Source organism: Ictidomys tridecemlineatus, chromosome 10 (assembly GCF_052094955.1).
Source record: "Ictidomys tridecemlineatus isolate mIctTri1 chromosome 10, mIctTri1.hap1, whole genome shotgun sequence".
NCBI classification, from domain to species: domain Eukaryota; kingdom Metazoa; phylum Chordata; class Mammalia; order Rodentia; family Sciuridae; genus Ictidomys; species Ictidomys tridecemlineatus.
This window is the reverse complement of record NC_135486.1, coordinates 4,343,431-4,367,019: the sequence shown is the minus strand read 5'-3', so window position 1 is coordinate 4,367,019 and position 23,589 is coordinate 4,343,431. Positions and strand designations below refer to the sequence as shown.

The window sequence follows — 23,589 nt, the reverse complement described above, 5'->3', positions numbered from 1 at the left end:
AAAAGGAAATAAAAAAGATAAAATGTATTAAAGGGTAGGGGCTAAGTGAAAGAGTGCTTGCCTAGCACGTGTGAGGCCCTGGGTTCAATACTCAGCACCACATAAAAATAAACAAATAAATAAAATAAAGGTATTGTGTCCAACTACAACTAAAAAATAAATATTTTTAAAAAATGTATTACAGGGTAATGTACAGTGAGATGCAATAAAGGTATATTTTGATAGAAATTTTATTTCTACAAAAACATTAAAGTCAATCATGAATTACTGATTGCTCTTTAGTGACTTCATTACTGTTTAGCCAAATCTCATATTCGTGTGTGTATAAATTATGTAAATAACATATAGTAATGTTATATATTCAATATATAAATAATAACTAATATAAATAATGTAATCTCCTAAGACAAAGACCTGAAACAGAATTCTTAGTAAGAAAAAAAAATCACAAGTATGTCCTTAGTTTTGATTATTACTAAATAAAATATCTTACTATATCAAATATAAATCACACTTCACTGTAACCATACTCATTGAGTTTGGTAAGAGCAATAATAAGGACTTACTAAAATTAAACCTCTTTGGAGTTTCTACAAAGCCACATTGAGAGAGAGATAATTTGTGAACATTCCAAACTGAAGCAGACTGTCTTGTCACCCTCTTTCTTAGAATTACGGCCCTGAAATGGAGTTCTCTGGCCAAAGCACCATAAAAAAGGTAAGCATTCTTGGGGCAATGTTAAGAAAGTTCAAAAGTTACCTGCCAAGGTGTTTTAAGCAAAGGAAATATCTAACCAGAAAAACTTCCTGAGGTTTCTTTGTTAGGTCTACTTTTACTGAACTCAGTTTTCTTCCTCTTCCAAACTTCACTACACAGATACAAAAACTACTAAATAGAACAGATTGTCTTCACACACAATCACACATCTTTGGTTTCTATTACTATTTTTAAAATATACATTACTAAAGATATTAACAAGAATAAATTTACCTATATTATCATCACTATAAAATACTTATTATTTCAAACTACTTTGGTATTTTTATAATCATGATAAATCATAATCATAATCATAATAAATTTTATAAGTTTAACATTATTTTTCTGTTTTGCTATAATCTTCATATTTTTCATTTTATGGCTATAATATAGGGCTTCATGTTTATATAAGAATTCACTTATTATATTGTTGGATACTTGCTTTTATCAATTTTTCACTATAATAAATAGTGTTATTATATAATGGTTTAGTGAACGTTTTCATGCCTCAAGCTCTCGAATTCTGGATTCTTTCTTTCCTTCTTTTTTGAGACAACCTACCACTATATTATGAGGGTTAGCCCTGAACTTCTGAGTTCAACCAATTCTCCTGCCAGACCCTACCACACGGCTAGGATTATAGGAATGCACCACCATAACTGACTTGTACTTATTTCTTTCAAATAAATTACCAATAATGGGTCTGGTGAAGATCTGTATTGCCAAACTGTCTTCCAAAATCAATCTATAATCTATTAGTCTATTCCTTATGTTCTTATTTAGTTTTACTTTTTTGACATGCTCAATCCTATGATTTAATACAATTCTTAAAAGTAAAAAAGAACACATGTGAAGTGTTTAGAATGGTGTTTGGTACAATAAGCACTCATTGAATATTAGGGCCTACTGTGATCATCATTATTCTTATTTAAAGAAATTCTTGACAAACTTTGGGGTCTTAGAAATTTCATGTTACATTAGAGGGGAGGGAGAAAGAAATCTGGGATGGACTTAATGTGCTCTATTCATAAAATATGTACACTAAAATAAAATAGTGCCAATTCAATATGAAATATAAACATGTTTGGGATCTTTGAGACTGACTTGAATTTCAAAAAGATAAGCAAGTGAGCATTTCAGAAAGTGAGATAAAGGATCTCTATATTATTTAAAACATGCTGTAGCTTATTAGCACTCACTAGAATATCCACTGAACTACTTTAAAAATAAAAAACTATTCTCATGTTCTTAAAAATCTGGTTTTGTCTTAACTTTATTTAATGTGAATTTTATTTTATTAATAAGACATTCTGGCATTCGAGAACTTAGAATCAACTATTTATTAAGGATTAATAAAAACAACAAGAAAAAGATTACGAGAGCCATGGCACTCAGGCCCACTGAGGATGAAGATACGACAAGCAGGTGTGATACTTTGACCACAGGTGAATAGGATTTCTACGCAAGTCAGAACAGTTTTTTTTTTTTTTTTGGCGGTACCAGGGATTGAACTCAGGGGCACACAACCACTGAGCCACATCCCCAACCCTATTTTGTATTTTATTTAGAGACAGGGTTTCACTGAGTTGCTTAGCATCTCATTTTTGCTGAGTCTGGCTTTGAACTCATGATCCTCCTGCCTCAGCCTCCCAAGCCGAAGGGATCACAGGTGTGTGCCACTGCGCCTGGCTAAATTTATTCTTAACTTTATTTGAATTGTTCTACTCACTCAAGGTTTATGAATATCAAGGTTGTGCTACGTTATCACATGGCAGCTCTGTCTCACAACTGATTCTAGCTAACATGCAAGGGCAAGCTGGCAATGAGAGCCAGGGCTTGACATTTTCTCATCTGGTAGCTTACCGTTCATAATTCTATTTTCCCTGTGACACACATAGATACCTTTATTACATATGTACTGGCACAATCTAAGGCACATTCATGAGCAATTACCTTCTCTCAAGACCCTATGGTACCACCTCCATAATTATGAGTGATGTTTGAGTAAAGCAAAACACCATCCCTTGCTTTTCTGCACTCTTTGAGGGGAATCAACAAGACCACCACTATGGTACTCACCAACACTACCTCCACCTGTGAACACTTACCAGTGAACTAAATCATATCTAAAGTTCATGCCTCACTCTTATTGCCTCAACTCTTTTTGGTGAAATATAAGAACATAAGAAATAAGGTTGCTAGTCTAACATTTTAGAGTAGAGGTTGGCAATATTTTTTGTAAAGGGCCAGAGAATAAATATTTCAGGCTTTGTGAATTAGGAAGTAAAAGCAAGAATTCTAGTTAGGTATGTAACACAAAAGAGAAAAAGCAATGATTATTGATGAAATTCAAACTATAATGATTATGGAATAGAGTTGGTACTATAGATTTAATTATGAAAACAGCAGGAATCTTTTTACTTAGGATAACATCTGATTTATGTGGAACTCAAAGTTACTGTTCCCTATCATCAAGTCTGATCACAACCATTTTCAAGGAGGCCCAAGAGCCACATTTGCCAATCCTTGCTCCAGAATATTTAGGCAAAAAGTATGATTTTACAATCTGTCATTGAACAAATACTGTCATTTATTCATAACATTGTGAATCTACAGAGAAAGATAATCAATAAAAAAAAACCACAAAACACAACAAACAAATAAACAAACAAAAAGAGTCAGCAGGGAGAGAAGGAACACCAGACTGCATCAAAATTTAAGTTCCCTCTGCCATCAGACCCTGAGTCAGAATAATGTAAAAGTCCCCATTGCTATGTATTGTTTAAACCTGGATAAATCACTCAACTACATCCTCTTCCCATCCCCTGGAGCTTTCAGAAAAGGGAAATACTACAGTATTTTAGGATAATTTGTTTCTCTTGCAGACTAAACTATTGAAAGTTTCTTAGGGTAGAAATGTTTCCTATTTTTTATATCACTAGTTACAGAAATGGTGGTTGGCATGGAGACAATGAGTAAGTGCTAATGAAGCTTATCAATCTTTTACACACATTTGGAAGATTTCAGGTGTATGTTCAATAACTAATTCCTTTAAAAAGTGCTTATGTTTTTCCTTTACGCTGAACCATTAATTCCTAACTCAGTTACAGTCTGACAGAATTTTCCCTTAGAAAAGCTCTACCAGCAATGATATATCACTCTAATGATGTCAGTATTGCTCATATGTCTTCCGAGAGGAAGTTCTAGTATGATACCAAACAACCAATGATCAAGAACATAACCATGTTTCTCACCTGAGGCAGGTACAAGATATGCAGACAACTGACAAGGTGAAACCTAAGTACACGTCTTCTCAGGCCATGCAATACAAGTAACTTTTGTTCACTGTTAGCATTATATTAAGTAGGAATAGCACTAGTAGTTGGATTGTCTTCCTTATTAGATAATTAAGATCAAATGAAATAAAGTATATGAAAGTGCTGTTTTATAACTCTAATCCTCATTACAAATAACAATAAAAATAACAGTTTCAGAGGCACTGCAATAACAAGCTTTTAATCACTAATCATAATTTTTGCTAAATGCCATGCTAGTTGTTTTCACATTAGTTATCATTTTAATCGCTTTTATTTCCTATTTATTCTCAGTTTATTACTTTGATTAGTCTTTGATTTACTTATTCTAATACTTTTAAGCTGTTTTAGTGACTTGTGAAAAGAACAGTTGTTGCATCTAGCTGTATTAAATTCAATTAAGTACTTATTAGTGTGACCTTTCTTTGTTGTTTCCTGAACATATCTGAATCCTTTTTTTCTTTTATTTTTTTAAATTGTTTTTAGTTGTCAATGTACCTTTATTTTATTTATATGTGGTGCTGAGAATTGAACCCAGTGCCTCACACATGCTAGGCAAGTGCTGAACCACTAAGCTACTATATCCCTTTTTAAGGACTGAAATAAATAGAGTTTGCTACTGGAAATATGCTTCCTGAAAAGTTTGCTTCTAGAAAACTGCTTCCTATCTCTTATTAAAGGATCTGGCAGGAAGAACTTGACTCTATTCCCAAAATGAGCTGGGTCAGGAGTTTACTTTGGGACATGTCAAGATTGTTGTCTATATCTAACAAAAAAATAATTGTTGTCTATAAAATTCTAAATCTCAAGAGGAGAGATCTGAGCTACTGATAAATTTGGAAGTTGTTCTTACAGATAATTAATCATAGAAACTCTGAGAGTAGAAGAGAAAGAGAGCTGAAAAACACTGATATTTAAAACATAAACCAGAGAGGAGTCTGAAAAATAGAAAAGATACTGCTACAGCAGCAATATCCAAAATAATTTTGGCAATGATAGAAATATCATAGTTACCAGCCACATTTGGTTACTAAGTACTTGGAGGCTGTGATGGTTTAGATATGAGCTATCTCCCAAATGCTCATGTGTGAGACAATGCAAGAAAGTTTAGTAGTGAAATGATTGAGACTTTTAACCTAATCAGTGTATTAATCCCTTGATAGGAATTGAGTAGTAACTTTAAACAGGTAGCACATGGCTGGAGGCGATAGGTCGTTGGGGGTGTGCCTTTGGGGTATATATTTCTGTCCCTGGAGAATACAGCTATCTCTTTCTTTTTCTCTGCTTCCTGGTTCCATGTTATAACCTGTTTTCCTCTGCCACACCTTCCACCATGATGTGCTTCCTTACCTCTGGGCGACAGCAATGGGGTCAGCTATCTACGGACTGAGACCTCAATTGTTCTGGTTAGGTCTTTTGGTACAGCAGGAAAAAAAAAAAAAGCTGACTAAAACAGTTGTAGCTAATATGACTGAGAACTAAATGTTGATTTTTTAAAAATATTAATTTAAATTCAAATAGTCACATGTGGTTACTGTGTTGGGCAGTAAAGAGCAGACTGACAACACAGTGGTAGCTTGGAAGTCATGGAAAGAAAGAATTTCAAAAGGTAGGGAATGGGACCGAGGTTGTGGCTCAGTGGCAGTGCGCTTGCCTTGCACATGTGAGGCACTGGGTTTGATCCTCAGCACCACATAAAAATAAATAAGCAAAATAAAAATATTAAAAAAGGTAGGGAATGATTAAGAATATTACAAGCAAAGCAGGACTACAAGCTGACTAATGAACAAGGCAAGTGCTATAGGTAGAACTGTATCCCCCAAATACTTATGCTGAAGTCCTAACCTCAGTACCTCAGAATGAGGCCTTATTTGGAAAAAGGATCATGCAAATATAGTTAAGATGAAATCATACAGGAGTAGGGTAGGTCACTTATCCAATATGACTGCTGCCCTTATAAAAGGGGAAAGTTGGATACAGAAAAATGCACATGGAGAGAACTCCACGTAAACCGAGGATGGAAAAGCCAAGGAGCACCAAAGAGTGCAAACCCCAAGGAGAGGAACCCAGATCTTTTCCTAATGCCTACATAGAGTGTAGCCTTGCTGGTATACTTTATTTTTGTTTATTTAAATCCTGATCTTCTAGTGGATAGGTAATACATTGTTCAAGTCAGTTTTGTTACACTAAACTTTTAAAAGTAAGTGATCATCCAACAAATACCACCTAATGATGTTAAGGTTTATCTGAAGTACTGAAATATAAAAGTTGAATTACTAATTAAACATGAAGAGATCTGAAACAGAAATGATTCCCAAGGAATCTATGAGATTTACTCAACTGGCTGAAACATTCCTTCATATCATAAATTTCACGTCTTAAAAACAGGTACCATCAAAGTAAGGACACTTACCTTTGGTTTCTAAACTTTTAAGAGTAGTCATTTTTTTTTCTTTAATGAAAATGTATTTCAAGACTTCCACTGGGAATAAACCTAAAAACGTATACACAGAAGAGAGTTAAAATATCATATAAACACAGTTGATAAGTGTCTGTAGTTAAAAATGTGTATTTTAATTACTTCTGCTTTTAGAACCCATGCACTTAGGGAAATATTCTTCACATTCCCTTCTCACAGGTGATAAAAAAATTCGGCATAGTTTACTTGTAGATGCCGTTTTACCATCCTCACCAGTACAATCTAAACTGCCCAGAGGTGTGTCTTGAATTTTGGAAACGCTTAAGTTACTGCAAGAGCTTTTATACCACTGATAGGACAACAGGAATTTTAAAGTACTTATTCCCCGAGACACAGAGCGCATCCGTTTACACGTTTAAGAAGCAACGAAAGTACTACTCAAGATAATTCAGTTTGCCCCTTTTTGGTAAGACAGTCAAAATGGTGCAGTTCCTAAGGGCAAAGATGCACACCGCGCCTCCAGCCACGTCCGCACAGGCCCCGGGACTACCCTGGGCTCGCGGGGCCCTCAACGCGGCGGACGGCAGGCTCGATGACAGCCGGCGTGGCCACGCCAGGCCACCGACGGGACTCGACGCCAAGCAGCGCGGAGGCCCCTGACCGGCTTCCCAACTGGACGGGCTCGTTCTCGCCGGCGGCCCCGGCTCTGGACTTAGGAGACCCGCAACCGCAGGCCGGCCCGGGAGGTCGACCCCCGTTCCTCCCGCGACCGAGAACCCCGCGCCCTCCCATAGTTACCTAAGCCGGCTCAGGAACTTGCGCCGAGATCCTTCTTTCCCGACTCCGGGCGGCCCCACGTCGCAGGCCGTGTTGCTCCGCGTCACCGGCTCGCTCGACCGGCTCCCCTCCCACCTGACGCGCCCCGGGCCTTCCGTAATCAGGGGCGCCCCGCCCGCAACTTCCGGTTACTCAGGGTTTCGTTTCCGGAAGGCTTTTCCAGAAGAGAAAGACAATACTCTGTGGTGCGCTTAAACTCGAGAGACATTGAAAATACAGTGTAACACCTCTGTAAGCGAGAAGTGCACAGGAGCATATTTAAAAGTAAAACATAGCAATATATGGAGCCTAGCCGCTTACTAGCTTGAACTTCCGGGTCATCTGTCAATCGAACGCGGACGGAGGAAAGAAGAAGGCGCTTTCGTTGCCCTGGCGACACCTGAAGGGGCAGGCCCACCCGCTGCTTGGGCGGAACTGAGGTCTTCCAGCGCGGGGCCCGGATGGGCGGGGCTCTGTCGCCGGAGTAACCGGTTGGCGGCCTTGGTGATGCTGTGTTCCTGTCGCCACGGCCGGTTTTCGTCCTGAGATCCTGTAGCCATGGTGAGTTCAGGGAAGCCAGAAGAATGGCTCCAGGGTCGCGTTTGGCAGCGTCCCCAGCCGTCCCGGCACCTTCGCCCCGCGGGCTGTGCCCCGAATCCGACCAGGCCCTACGCAGGGTCTCGACTACTGCTGCGCGCAGTGAAGGGCGAGGGGAGGCGCTCCCAGCAGGGCGCCGGTGCCAGGGCTTTCCGCACCCGGTGAGCTGCGTGACTCTGAGGGCCCCTAGATGCAGCTTGCGCTCCCAGGTGGCGCGGCTCCCAGGCCAGGAAGGCCCCCGCAATGGGTGTACGTGCCCGTCACTCTCCTGGTCAGCGCACCACCTTCTAGGTGTGTCTAGGAATCATTTGGAAAGCTCCTGAGAATGAACAGGAATAGGGTTCCTGTGTGCATTTAAAAAAAAAAATATATATATATATATATATATACATATATATGTATATGTATATATATATGTATTCTAATTTGTTACACATGACAACAGAATGCATTTCAATTCATTGTTCACAATTGCAGCACAACTTGTTATTTCTCTGGTTGTACAAAGTAGAATCACACCAAAAGTGCAGTCGAATATGTACCTATGGTAATGATGTCCATCTCATTCTACCATCTTTCCTGCCACCTTTGGTTTTCTGAATTGGCTTTCTTTGCTTAGCATGATATTCTCCAACTCCATCCATTTTCCTGCAAATTCCATAATTTTTATTCTGTTTTGTATACACCACAGTTTCTAAATCCATTCATCTATTAAAGGGCATCTAAGTTGCTTCCATAGTTTAGCTGTGAATTGAGCTGCTATGAACATTGATGTGGCTGTGTTACTATAGTATGCTGTTTTGAAGTCTTTAGGGTATAAATTGAGGAGTGGGATAACTGGGTCAAATGGTGGTTCCATTCCCAGTTTTCTGAGGAATCTCCACACTGCTTTCCAGATTGGTTACACCAATTTGCAATTCTACCAGCAATCTAAGAGTGTGCCTTTTCCTCAAATCTTCGTCAACACTTATTGTTGCTTGTATTCTTGTTAACTGCCATTCCGACTAGGGTGAGATGAAATCTTAGTTTTCATTTGCATTTCTCTAATTACTGGAGATGTTGAACATTTTTTCATATATTCATCGATTGTATTCTGAGAAGTGTCTGTTTGGCTGCTTGGCCCATTTATTATTATTATTTTTTTAGTGTTAAGTTTTTTGAGTTCTTTATGTATCCTGGAGATAATGCTGTGACATAAGTGAGGCAAAAATTTGCTCCCAAAATGTGGACTCTCTCTTCACCTCTTTATTTCTTTTACCAAGAAGAAGCTTTTTAGTTTGAATCCATCCCATTTATTGTTTCTTGATTTTATTTCTTGTGCTTTAGGAGTCTTGTTAAGGAAGTTGGGGCCTAATCCGATATGATGAGGATTTAGAATCTACTGTTTCTTGTATTAGGCATAGGGTTTCTGGTCTAATACCTAGGTTCTTGATCCACTTTGAGTTGAGTTTTGTGCAGGTGAGAGATAGGGATTTAGTTTCATTTTGCTGCGTATGGATTTCCAGTTCTCCCAGCACTATTTGTTGAAGAGGCTATCTTTTCTCCAAGGTATGTTTTTGGTGCCTTTGCCTAGTATGAGATAACTGTATTCATATAAGTTTGTCTCTGTGTCTTCTGTTCTATACCACTGTTCTACATGTCTGCTTTGGTGCCAATACCATGCTTTGCAGTATAGTTTAAGGTGTGGTATTGTGATGCTTCCTGCTTCACTCTTCTTGCTAAGGATTCTTTTGGCTATTCTGGGTCTCATTTTTCCAAATGAATTTCATTATTGTTTTTTCTGCTTCTACAAAGAATGACGTTGGAATTTTAATTGGAATCACATTGACTCTGTTCAGCGCTTTGGGTAATATGGCCATTTTGACAATAATGATTCTGCGTATCTAAGAGCATGAGGGATCTTTCCAACTTCTAAGGTCTTCTTCAATTTCTTTAATGTTCTGTAGTTTTCATTGTAAAAGTCTTTCACTTCTTTTGATAGATTGATTCCCAAGTGGTTTTTTTTTTTTTTTGAGGCTACTGTGAATGGGGTAGTTTTCCTAATTTCTCTTTCAGAAGATTTATCATTGATGTATAGAAATGCATTTGATTTTATATCCTGCTACTTTGCTGAATTCATTTATTAATTCTAGAAGTTTTGTGGTGAGATTTTTTTTGGATCCTCCAAATGTGGAATCATATCATCAGCAAATAGTTTGAGTTCTTCTTGTACCGTTTGTATCCTATTAATTTGTCTAATTGTTCTGGCTAGAGTTTCAAAGACTATATTGAATAAAAGTGGTAAAAGATGGTATCCCTGTCTTGTTTCTATTTTTGGAGGGAATGCTTCCAATTTTTCTCCATTTAGGATGATGTTGGCCTTGGGTTTAGCATAGATTGCTTTTACAATGTTGAGGTATGTTCCTACTATCCCTTGTTTTTCTAGTGTTTTGAACATAAAAAAGTGCTGTATTTTGTCAGATGCTTTCTCTGAATCAATTGTTATAATCATATGATTCTTATCTTTAAGTCTACTGATGTGATGGATTATGTTTATTGATTTCTGTACATTGAACCAACCTTGCATCCCTGGAATGAACCCCACTTGATCATGTTGCACTATTTTTCAAATATGTTTTACTGGGTTCTGACCAATGACCTGCCCTGAAATCAATCTGTGGTGGATAGCCGTATTAAAAAGAAGAGGTAAGTGAGAATGGTGTCACTCAGTGCAATCCCATCAAATTGGGAGGCAGGAAGATTGCAAGTACGAGGCCAGCCAGGGCAATTTAGGGAGACTTGTCTCAAAATAAAATAAAATAATAAAGACTGGTGATATAGCTCAGTGGTATGGTACCCATGAGGTCAACTCCAGTAATGTGAAAACAAGAAAAACAAAAACCAAAGCAAAACAAAATCTGACATAAAGTAGAAATAGCATATTTATTGCCATGTAGTATGGGTAACTTTCATGAACTTTTTTTTTTTATTTCACACACACACACACACACACACACACACACATATGGTGTGTCTATTGGGTTATGATGTAAAAGATATTTCTTACTGTGAATCATGATCCATGAAATTCAAGATAATATATGTTTTAAAAGGCAAAATATTTGAAATATCAAGGCACACAGGTTCATCTTATTCTTGTTTTTACCAAGTGATGGTGCTCTTATTGTGTCATAGGAAAACCTTTGAATTTAATGAAAGCCTAAAATTGGCTAGAGTAAAATTTTCAAGTTTCTTTCTGCATCCAGATCTCTCTTCTGTATCATTTGCAATCAGTCCTTTCTGAGAAAGAGTGGGCCTTTTGAGAAGAAGAGAGAGCTGTCCTTCTCTGTGTGCAGCCTTGCCACTGGCATCTGTTTTGTAGCAAGGCTCATAGTTTTCCTGTGAGCTGCTGCTGATGGAGGTTTCTTGCTCTGCTGGTTTCTTGTGGCTTCTGGCCACTGTAATTTAATTAAATGATCAGCTTCAACCTGCTTCTGGTTTGTTATAGCTGTGGCTTCCAGCATCAGATTTAGGCTTTGGTCACAAATTCTAGAACCATCTTTGTCTTGTGAAACAGGCAACTATAGTATGTGTTTCATATATATTAGATAATATAAAGAATATCTAGTGTTAGAATCACTAGTATTAGAGTCCTCAATTTTTTTATGCTTAAAGAGAATAAAGAAAACAATTCTAAGACCCATTTGACTAACAAGGAATGTTATGTAGTTTCTAAAATATAGCATTTATTTGGATACTATTATCTCACTTGAACTGTGAATATAGAAGGACTTTAAATATTATCAGCCATATTCCATAAAAGTTAGTCTAAACCTTTGAAGTACAAAAGCTGTTTTAACAGTCCTTCCAAAGGCAGTTTCATGATTATTAAATAAAGAATAGGATTTTATTCCATGAATGTGTTTTCAGTTTCTAATGTTATTTGTAAAATTTCTTCTAAATAGCTTTCTGTTTTTGTCTTCAGCATCTCTTTCATGTCCATTCAGAATTCTTTTGATACTTGAACTATTAATTTGGAAGAATTGCAGTTCTAAAGTTCCAAATTTATTGAAACTGAATTACAAAGCATACAGCTTAAATTACAAATTTGAAACTTAAAAAATTAATTTTCTGCATGTATTTTATTAAGAGTAAAGTCCTAAGTCTATTGTATTCTTTAATAAAACCAGTAGTCTTCATAAAACTGAATAGCATATGATCAATATAACGTCCTAATAAGCTCTTTATTTTTTTCTTTCCTTTTTCTACATGGTCATCACGTTTTCTGTGGGGATTCTCACCTAGTACTTTTCTTGATGGTGCTTTAGCATATGCCTTTTTGTTTCTCATTCTTTTCTTATTCACCAATTAATCCTAAGTTTAAAAGGATATGGAGTGTTTTTCATTCTAGGTATTGGTAGCTATACATTGATTAGTAAGACAGTGCATGGTGGCCCATATTTCATGGAGTTTATAGTGAAAAATAGATACTGGAAAATAAATTATAAAGCATAAGTTGGGTTGCAAAAGAAAAATTACATGAGGAGGTGGAAATAGAGTGATCTGACCTAACTTGGGGGTGGTCAGGGAAAGCCTCCTTGATGATATAACATTTCATATTCCTTTTTTCATTAGTTAAGGAGAAAAACCAATGTATGTGAATAAATAAATGAAGGAAGCCCCTTCATATAGTGATAAGCATTCTGAGGAAAATTAAACCAAATAATGCCACAGTGGCTGGTGCCAAGAACAAGTAGCTTTGCTGATGTAGTCAGGGAGGCAATTTTTAAGCTGAGATGTCAATGATAATAAAGGAGCTTGCTGGGTATGCTGGTGTGTGCCTGTAATACCAACTGTTCTGCTCAGGCAGGAGGACCCCAAGTTCGAAGCCAGTCTGGGCATCTTAGTGAGAGACCCTGCCTCAAAATAAAATTGGAAAAAAAATAAAATAAAAAAGGCTGGGGGTATAACACAGTTGTAGAACCCTTAAAAAATAAAAAGAGTTTGCCAGGTGATAATGTAAAACATTCCATCACAAGCAGAGGCAGTGGTGAGTACAGAGGTACACTGGAAAAGCCAGAAGAAGAGAGCACTGCAGTGAAGATCTGAGGGGTTCAGCCAGAATACTGAGGTTTATGAGACTTGGGGAGGATTTTGACTTTTATTCTAAGTGTAGTATTCTCATACATTTTCCCATCTCAAATTTTTTATTTTCCTTGGATCTGCCTTTAAATTGTAGTCAAATTAGTTTGGCCTAACAGTGTCATTTTTTTTCTATCTATAACATTTGTGATTTTATAAACTTTGGAACATATTTTTCTGTCTTTGAGTATCAAAGACTCCCAAGTTCTCCCTTTTCAATTGCTGTTTCATAATATAATTGCCCTTTCTGACCTTTTCTCTTTTCATAAGATAGATTGTGGTGAACTTGCATATTCCAGGTGGCTGTACATCCAAGTTTCTATATGGTCATCATGTTTTCTGTGGGGATTCTCACCTAGTACCTTTTTTGATAGTGCTTTAGCATATGATTATTATTCTCTAGAAATATCTCCAGCCCTTGCAATGAACTCTGTGTTCACTTTTCTGCACAAACCATCTAAACTACTTAATTTCCAAAAGCCATTGATATTTTAAGGTTTTCTGTTAATTAGATATGAAAAACAGTAGCTATTAAAATGTACTGCTCAATTCATGCCTATTTTCTGATACAAGACACTTTGCCTAATTAAGTTGCTTTTGTTATCTCTGATGACTCATCTTGTGTGTTGTGCCTTCATATTTCTTCATTCTTTAAAATGTATCTCCATTTGTGTGTGGAATGGCGCTAGGTCTGTCCAATATAGCTAAATTTATGCCTTGTTTTTCATCACTCCAACATCTGCAAGTTAAGTACATATGTTGTATGTTTTATGTTTTTTATACATATATATATTTAAATAAATTTATTCTATTGTAGAAATATAGGAAGATATTTTGCCACTTTTGTAGATTTGGAAATATAAAAGTGAAAAAAAATCTCTTCTATAATATCACAACCAAACATAACCACTATTAATAGTTTGGTGAAATATCTCAGTCACATGTACATATACATGTGTATTTTCCACTTACTGTATCTTGTACATTTTTCCAGATTTATATTAAGAAGTACATTTTATTCTTTCATTTACTCTGATTTTAACCAATCCATTTATTGATTAGTTCTGTTAATACTATAAATAGCACTTTTTATACATGTCCATAGTAATTTTCTTAGTATAAATTAGAAAGATAATACCTGGGTGAAGGTCCATGTGCCTTTCTACGGATTTGATACATATTGACAAATTACTAACAGATGTTTTTACCAGATTTTGCTGTGCTAACATTGTGCTATGGTGCTACCTTCTGCTAAACTCTAAACTGGTATTTCTATATGTTGTATACATATATATAACAATAGATTTGACCTTTAAATAAAAATGCCACTCACTTTTCAGAATATTGAGAAAATGTTAAATTATTACATGCTGCATTGATGAAAGACATTGTAAATACTTACCTATAGTATTTCTCTCATAAATTGTTAAAATTAAAAGTTTATTGTCTATATATACTGAAGCAGCTAAAGCTGCCTTTCTTTAAACATTACTCATAGGTAACATGCAGTCCCCTCTTGTCTGCTTATTTGAAGAAGCAGCCTGTTGAGGCATGAAGGAACTTGTATAGAGCTAGTAATCTAAATTTTCATTCTTTATTCTAGTTCTGCTGCAGTATTTGTGAGCTGTGCATTGTATGATCTTCACATTCATTTTCTCCTCCATAAAATCAAATAATACTTTATGTTCAGATTACCTTTAGAGTATTCTGTGAGTATCAAATAAGGTAATGCATATGAAAATAAACTACACTGTACTATACATATAAAATGTTATTTACATATTAACTAGATTTCTACATAATGAGAAATTAGTTGAGGAAAATGGAAGGACAGTAAAATCCAAAACAAGTCTCAGAAATAAATATCTGAGGTTAGTAGTAGAATTAATAAGTTTTGTGGCTATAGAAAAATTAACTTTTATATATTAAATTCCCTTTTTCTCATTTTTTCTTATAGATTTATTTTTCTAATGGAAGCAATACAAGGCTAGAGAAAAGGTAGGGTAGGAGGAAAGATGGTCAGTTTTCAGTATCTCTCATACAACTTTTGGGGAATAGGGCAGCTAAACATGCCTGGTTTGTACTTAGTGGATATTAACATTTAAGACCCATGAATTTTTACTCAACTTAAATGGATTAGTTGGAAACTTTTACTTTTATTGCAGTTAGTCTTGAGATTTTGTTATTCATTTATTTAATTGTGAAAGTACAGTAAGGCCATTCAGACCCAGTCTGTTTCTTCTTACTAAGGTTCAGGAATATGGCTGTGGAAAAACTAAAAATTTCTCCACCTAGGGGCAAGTACAGTTCTATCATTTATGTCAGTCATCTTGATTTTAAAGTAACATTGAATTTTATTGCACATAACCAAAATTTTAAAAGGTGAATATTTGTATTTCCTAGACATAAAAATATTTTTTTTGTAATTAAAAAATTTTAAGTTTTATATTCAAAGGGAGAATGGCTTCTATAATAACATGACCACTTTTTTTCCTAGCATTTTCGCTTTCAAACCAGGAATAGCCTTTTGACTTTTTTCTTATCTTCCAGTTCCCTTCACACATAGATCAAGGCATATCACAGGAACACCAAGTTAAATTTGAAGTGTTAAGCAAGGACAGAATATAGTGGAAGCTGTCCTCTGGCTCTCAGAGGAAGGACTCCGCAGTGTGTGGAAGAGAGGGCTCTTTCAGAGGAGGGTTTGCTCCTGCTCTCCTGTATAATCCTAGGTTGGCTCTTGGAGACTCTCAGTAATGCTTTGCTTCAAAGACTACCTAAATTCTTATGAATACAAACAAAAAATCTGTAACCTGGAAAGAGGTTTAAATCAAAAGAGAATTTTGGAGAATGTACAAGGAGCTTGATGAAGTGAATCCAAAAGTTAAAAAAGTAAAAGTTCCTTTTACACACAACATATTAAACTTTTTTTTAAAGTTACAAGGAATAGGCTCATAAAATAATTTGATAGGATTTAAAAATTATTGTTTTTAGTAGTTTAAATGCTTTTATGTAATTTACTAGAAATTTCATAAAAATTACCTGTCAGAAAGCAAGTGAAGAGAATTCAGCAAATGTCCCTCATCTGTGAGAGCTGTTTGAAACCTGATTAATTTCATCAGTGGCTAAAAAGCAGAGCTTTAAACTTACTTGAGGCTGACTGGAGGAAATGATCAAGAAAGATTTTTCAAGAAAGGTTTTCTCTATACAAAGGATTAGAGAGAAATGAAATTGCTGACCTGCTATATGCCATCTTTTCATTAAAACTTTTAAGCTACTGTAATGGAGGGCATATGTTAAAACCAAAAAAAAAAAAAACCTTATTAGCTTATAAATCAGAACAAGAAAGCTATTTTTCTTAGTATTACCTATCAAATGCTAAGTGTATAATAATTTATTACACATGTTCTCTTCATGTCAGGAAACAATCTCGGTTTTTAAAAACAGCTAGGTTATACTGCTAGCCCTGGATTTGAGCTTCTTTAGCCTAGAATTTGCATTCTTTCTGGTCTACCACAGTCCAGGTCAAGATGCTTGAAAGTTTTAAAGTTCTTAGGAGTAGTTCTCTTCTGCGTTTATGTAGATATAGAATTAAAGAGCTTTAACTTTCTTGTTGAAAATATCGATGAAAAACATTGAGGATATGAATGATATAAAACTTTTAAAAAGGCATAATTTATATTGTACTTGGCTTATTTAATATATAAGTATAGGGTTAGAATGGTTGTAAAATGGGTGTGTACCAGGATATGTTGACATCCATATTGAACGTTAGGTGGCGCTCCTCCATCACTGGACACATTGTTTAGGATAAGATATCCTGTACAGATTTTATTAGTTGCATATTAATTGTAATCATATCAATGTGACATTCAGATGTCATTCATCTAGATATCACAGAAGTGCACAGTACCACAGATTATTTCTCATAAAATCAAAGACTCGCTTTTTCCTCTCATTGGAAAATTGTAGTTTAAATGATAAAAAGAATTAAGCTTGAAAATGGTATATTTGGAATCTTTTACTGTACCACAGTATCCTTTAACTAATTAAAAGACTCGAACAGTAGGTTATGAAACAAAAATACTGAGTCACATGTGATAATATAGGCAAACATACTGCAAAAAGAAGAAATGACTACCTAATACGATTTCTTCAGAGGATGCTGACTTCTAACATTTGCTGACGTAGACATGGCTTTGACCACTGTTACAGAGGTACATTCATGCTTGTAGCCTCTTGAATCTGCATCAGTTGACTATATACACAGTATTTTCTCTAAGGGCAAATATTCAAAAAGTATTCATTTCTTTTCTCATGAGTCTAATGGATCTGCAAATTGTAGCTAGTGCTAAATAATAATAATTTGTTATGCATGCAAATTCACATGTTATTTAGCATCTACAGCATTTGGTATATGAAATCGGGAAAAAAATGGAACCAGTCTGATTTATATAGAAGTTCCCTTCTCTCTCTCTGCATCTAGGGCCATTACAAACTATATATACAGCATTTTAAAAAAAAATCTTATTTAATAGTTTAAAATGCTCTTATGTAATTTACTTGGTGTCAGAAAGCAGGTGAAGAGAATTCACCAAATGTTTCTCATTACAAAGGCTTTTTGAAACCTGATTAGTAGCTAAAAAGCAAAGCTTTGTACAACTAGGTGTGAGTATAGGCTTGCTTATTCCATATTTTTCTAACCAATGGAAATAAAATGTTCTGAGGAAGGCACATTTTCTGTTTGAACAAAAGTAGAGCAGCTAAAAAGCAGCCTTCTCAAATTTCTTAGCAATGACACTGGTTCGCCTTGCAATTGGCTATTTTCCTAGATGAAAAAAGGAATATGAGAGAACATTTCAGGGTCCATCTACAACAAAGTAGGCTTAGAGCCTCCACAGTGGAGGCCACACCCTCTGTGTCTGCCCTTCTTATTCCACCTTCAGGTCATACTGGCCTGTTGTTTCTTGGTTTCTTGAACTCACCAAACCCCATCTCCTCCCCCATCAAAATTTTTATGCATTTTTTTCTGCCAGGGATATTTTTCACCTAGGTTTCTACGTGACTGGTTTTCTCAGACATCTCATGGAGATGGCCTTAATTATCCATTCTCATTGAAGGAGGACTCCCTAGCTCTCTGTACGTGATTACCAACATGTTTATTTATCATATTGTCTTTATAATCCTTATTATTCTGGGATTATGTTGTTTTTTACATTCTTTGAGGAGACAGAAAATTAGTAAGTAAGCTTCATGTCATCAGGGCCTCATCAGTTTTGATTATCCTAAGAGTCTGTTGTCGTGTGTGGCAAAAAGAAGGTATGAATTAATGAATAAATTTGCCTTTAAGGCATGGCCACTTTTTCATTTGATAACTGGTGGATTAATTCTGCTTTTAAAATTTACTCATTTAACAAATATTCAATAACATCTACTATGTCATATACATATACCTAGTTCCTTCAGATGTATCCTTAAACAATACATTCTACTGGTAGAGATATGTAATAAAAACATTATAACACACATGATATTTGAAGGGTTATGCTATAGGGAAAAAATGCCAATAAATGTTGGCAGTGCTGCTAGCTGTGGTGAGGATAGTTTAAAGGAAGGTAACCAGGGTCAGTCTTTAAAATGATAGTGAAATGTGCACACACCAACAGCTTCCCCCAATTGCTTCTTTTCCAGCGAGCACAAGCATAGGATTTATTAAAGAATAAGAACAGAACTCTCATGGGCAAGAAATACTGATAACAAACTTTGCTCCCTCAGAGTGCATGCGGCTGGAGGTTTATATAGCTCTTGGGTCACTGCTCTTGGTCCAAACTTACAACAATTAGGGCTTGGAAGATGTACTAATGCCATTGGTCCAAACTCATGTTAATTAGCATTAACATACTAACCCTGTCGGTCAACTCTTGGAGTCCCAACTTCCATGCAGTCTACCCCACTTCCAATTTCTCCACGCAGGTCAGGAGGCAATAGTTTGGGTCCTTGGATGCTCTACGCTCTCAGGTTTTGGGCTGCAGCGCCGCATGGAGCGGGCTTCTGTGGTGGGCAACTGTCCAGTGCTTAGCTGGCTGCTGAGGGGTGACAGGTCGACAGTCCTTGGCTCCCTGTGCCTCAGGCCCGCTGCACAGTGCTTGCTGTTGGAGCTCCAGCCCACCAGGCCATCCACAGGGAACAGTTGGCTGGCTGTGCCCCTTGGCAATCAGGAAGCTGTGTCCAAAGAATTCCATCTTCTTTGGTTAGTTTCCTGATTTATGCACATACTATGGAAATATTTATTTCTTTTGGCATTTTTTCACTCTTTAGGTAAAATTCAGCAGGAAGTAAGTTGAAGGTGCTTGTGTTAAGTGTCAGTTGGTGAAACACAGGAGCCTGTGTTGTCTATTGCAGCATCACCTCTTTTCTGTAAAGAAATGACAGTGCAATCTAAGATGCTGTCTTGAAATGGCCTTTTTAAAAAGAAATTAATATCTTGGGAATATGTGGAATTCTCATGGGAGAAGACATTTTCCTTAAACTCTATATTTTTGAGGCTAAAAATGACTGCAAGTTTGAGGATTCCCCCCACCCCCACCCCTGTGCTGGGGTAGAACCCAGGTTTTGACTTAATTTTGATTTAGTTCTTAAAGGAATTAAATGAAATAAGATAGAATAATTAGCTAAGCTTAATAATTCTTCTTCCTTTTCCTCCTTTGTCTTTATTACTGAGAAATGCTAAGCTGGAGTTGGCAAATGAGATTCTCCACTTGAAAGGTGTTTTACTTGAGCTCCCCTTCTGTTTCCTTTTACAAGGTAGAATTAGGAGGAAGGAATAACCTTCTGAGAACAATCTACCCAGGCTCAGAACTGGTTCTGGTCGCACTAAGATAAAGTTAATATTTGACACATTTCAATGTAGGAAAATACCTGGGGTCTTTGATAAAAAGCCCTAGAGGAAGACCCCTTGTAGAGGACAAACAAACAGGTTATTGCTTAAAATATAGCCTGTGGTAATAGGAAAATATAAACCTTTTGGTAGTTGGTATTTTCTATTGTACTTATCATGGTGGCATCTAAGTAAAGTAATAGGAATTGCTATGCTTAGTTGCCTACTATGTCTGGTAATACATTTTTAATGATTTACTATGTTCTCGGAATGCTCAAGACAAAATGAAGTTTGTTCTTTGGAAACCACTTTTCACTCACCCTTACTGGAAGCAGCTGGCTTGAGGCAGCAAGTTCTCAGATGCTGCCAGTTTCTGTTACAGCTGTATGTCATCCAGGGCGATTGTAAGTACATGGAGACTTGGACTAAATTTTAGAAACCCGTTGAACTATTACCTTTGTCGTCTACACAGTTTACTTCAGAATGTCTATGAAGTCCCTCGGAAGCAGATAATTGTCTTACAATTGGTCAAGACCAGTAACTGACTCTTAAACATACAACTTTGGAAAAATCAGACTTCTAATTAGTTCAAGAATTTTTCCATGATACAGTATATAAGTCTTAGTATGATTCATGCAAAGGAGCATGTATGTATGAGCAAAAATGTTTTGTTGCCTACTGTGAAGTAATCTTTCCTAAAATAGAGCATTATAAAATGCAGTGTACTTTATCAGTGCATTGTTAGAATTGCAAGTTTGGCACGTGCGGCCTGATTTTTGTTGTTGTCATCACTTTTTAAGATCTTATTTGCTTTCATAGAAGATTTAGTTAAAAGGACTTGGTTGCCAGTTCTGGAGATCTAGTAAACAGTGCTGTATGTAGGCTGCTTACTTCTACTGCCCTGAAAGGCCTCTTTTCACTACTTTTGAGCAGAGTCATTAAGAACATGAGATCTGGGATCAAACTGACTGGATTCACCTGTTTTTTAAGCTGGGTACTCTTGAGCAAGTTTCACTCTGATAACAAACTTTGCTCCCTCAGAGTGCATGCGGCTGGGGGTTTATATAGCTCTTGGGTCACTGCTCTTGTTCCAAATTTACACCAATTAGGGCTTGGAAGATGTACTAATGCCATTGGTCCAAACTCAAGTTAATTAGCATTAACATACTAACCCTGTCGTATTTAGGGATTTAACCTAGGGGCACTTTACCATTGAGCCACATTCCCAGCCCTTTTTTATTTTTTATTTTGAGAGGCTCTCACTAAGTTGCTTAGGGTCTTGATAAATTGTTGAAGCTGGCCTCAGACTTGTGATCCTCCTGCCTCAGCCTCCTGGGTTGCTGGGATTACAGGCATTTGCCATCATGCCTGGCTTTGGACAAGTTTTTAACTTACCTGATCCTTCATCATTATAACATCTCCCCCCATAATGTGGTTTAGATAACATACATAAGTGTTCACAACAGGGTTTAGCACATAGCAGGTACCCAATACAAAGTACTAGTTCTTGACCATTACCATTACTTTTCTTGTGATATTGGATTGTAATGAGTTGTTTACATGTTTGAGCTTTATGTTACTGACCTGTTAAAGTTGAGGATTGTTTCTAGAATTCACAGACTCTACCCAGAACTAGGCACAAGATAAGCAGTTAACTACTTTTGGAATGAGTGAGTGCATGAGTGGAGAACCTGATCAGATGTGGTCTGTGTTTGAACTACAGAAGGTAAAGCTGACATTGAGCTCTTATGGTGAGCACAGATGGGCAGACTTAGTTTTTGGACTATTTTAGTCTCATATTCCTATCAGAAAATAAATAGAATATCTTTTCATTTCTTTTACCTCCATAAATATGTGCTTAGTTATAATTTGTATACAACTATATTGATATACTGCATACATTGTAAACCATATATAATAAAAGCAATCTAGTGGGCTAAGATAAAAAAATAGTAATATAAATACTGATATTTTCTTCCTGACCCTTGCAGCGGGGAGATCCACTACTTCAGAGACTTGGTATATAAAAAGGTCTTTTAGTCAGACTTGAGTTTAAGTTCTGGTTCTGGCAACTAGTGTAGGTACTTAACCTGCTTATACTTCAGTTTCTTATTTTGGAAAATAATAAACTATTGGGGTTATTACAAGTTATGTTTTTGGGACATAATAAAGGTAACTGTTAGATGTTACACTACAACTACTACTAATAGAGTTACTATTATTATTATGTCTTTTGAAAATATTTTCTTTTGGGAATTTTTCATGAAGTTACTAATTTTTGTCAATAGTTTTTATATTTTTTATATTTCTAAATCATCACTTTTGTACTTTCAACTCAAATTTTTTGTCTCAGAGCCCCCAATATTACTATAAAATTGTTAGAAAATTTGCCTTCACACAGGGCCAAACATAAGAAGCTGTGACTTCAAAATCTATACAGTATAACTGTAATATCATCATTTTTGGAAAGAGCCTCTATTGTCGTATTCACTTTGGCTTGAAACCTTTAATGAATCTTTAATGAATCTCTCTCCTACCCATATCTTTTTTCTGTCATTGGATAATTACTGCTTACTTAAAAAGCCTCTTTTTTGACTGAATTTAAACAGCTAGTCTCCTCCTTTTAGATTTCTCCATTCACCTGTCCACTCATAATATTGGACAACATTTATTGAACACCTAATTTGCCAGATATTTTTCTAGACCTTAGGGGTATTTTCTCTGCCCATAAGAACTATGTCCATGTTAAGATGAATATTATTTAAGTATTAGCTTCATGATCAATTTCTTTCCTTAGAATGTTCACTGACTCAGGGATTCACCATTTCCATTGTTTTTAAAATTTAAACCTGTCTTTTTATCAAGTATGCTGTGTTTTTACTTAGCTCCGTCCTCTTGGGTTTTCAGTAACACCCATGCTTATTTCCAGTTTGCTTTCTTGTGGCTTTCTTCATGATGATTGTATAGATTCCTCTGCTTCAAACGCCCACACAGCCCATCTCTATGTTTATGTTGTATTTTTGTTGTTGTTTCTTGCATATTGGTCTTCATTTGTCCATTTGGAATGTGTGCAAAGCCCCTCAAGGTCAGGATTGTTATTTTTACTGTGTATATGGCTCTCTTCTCTCCCAAGACCCAGGGTCAAGTCTAGGAGGCTGCTTATTCTAGCCCTTATCGATTCTGTCTGTACAGCCTGCTACAGATCCTCCCAAGTAAAGGGGACCCACACTATCAGCGAATTTTAAAGGCTTCTTTGTTATATTATTGAAACAGGAAATCCAATGTTGACATTTTAGTAATAATGGGAAAGGAGAAGTAGGCTACTGTCCTTGTGGCACAAAGCTCCTCTTCTCTCCCTGATCCCTGGTGTTCGTAGAGGTTGGGGGAAGGTACCCCAGTTGCTGTCCTAGACAAATGGCCTACTAGGAGCTTGGGAAGTATTATTTTGCTTGTTCATTGATTAAATGTATGCTTGTTTGAATAAAAATAATATGATTTGGCTGATACACATCAAAACAACTTGAAACATATTAGTGACAAGCAGTGAATAAAATCCTAAATTAGTAGATGTGCAAGATAAAGCTTTTAAGAAGTGTAAGCGTAGTGGTAAGATACAGAAATAATAAAACCTGAAAACTTTAAAATCTTTTAGCAACAGATAAATAGGCATGTAAAAAACTTGTGTTAGG

The 23,589-nt window shown here is 36.2% G+C and overlaps 2 protein-coding genes across 9 annotated transcripts in view; one reads left to right on the top strand and one right to left on the bottom strand.

Moving 5' to 3' along the window:
• Nucleotides 1–7,442, bottom strand: part of Blzf1 (basic leucine zipper nuclear factor 1) — a 35,193-nt gene extending 27,751 nt beyond the window's left edge. The window contains exons 1-2 of one of the 2 annotated variants that reach the window (XM_040277902.2): nt 7,291–7,442; nt 6,487–6,567 (exon numbers count right to left, since the gene is read on the bottom strand). In XM_040277902.2, coding sequence (XP_040133836.1) covers nt 6,487–6,517 — 31 coding nt within the window. In that variant the 5' untranslated portion in view covers nt 6,518–6,567; nt 7,291–7,442. The remainder of the gene's footprint in view (nt 1–6,486; nt 6,568–7,290) is intronic. The other variant, XM_005319835.5, reaches the window with a different exon arrangement.
• A 69-nt stretch (nt 7,443–7,511) lies between these two features.
• Nme7 (NME/NM23 family member 7) overlaps nt 7,512–23,589 on the top strand; it is a 165,751-nt gene continuing 149,673 nt past the window's right edge. For 2 of the 7 annotated variants that reach the window (XM_021722680.3, XM_021722682.3), the window contains exon 1: nt 7,512–7,869. In XM_021722680.3, coding sequence (XP_021578355.2) covers nt 7,867–7,869 — 3 coding nt within the window. In that variant the 5' untranslated portion in view covers nt 7,512–7,866. Of the gene's footprint in view, nt 7,870–20,199; nt 20,305–23,589 lie in introns of those variants that run through there. The other 5 variants (XM_078022276.1, XM_078022275.1, XM_078022277.1 and 2 more) reach the window with 4 other exon arrangements.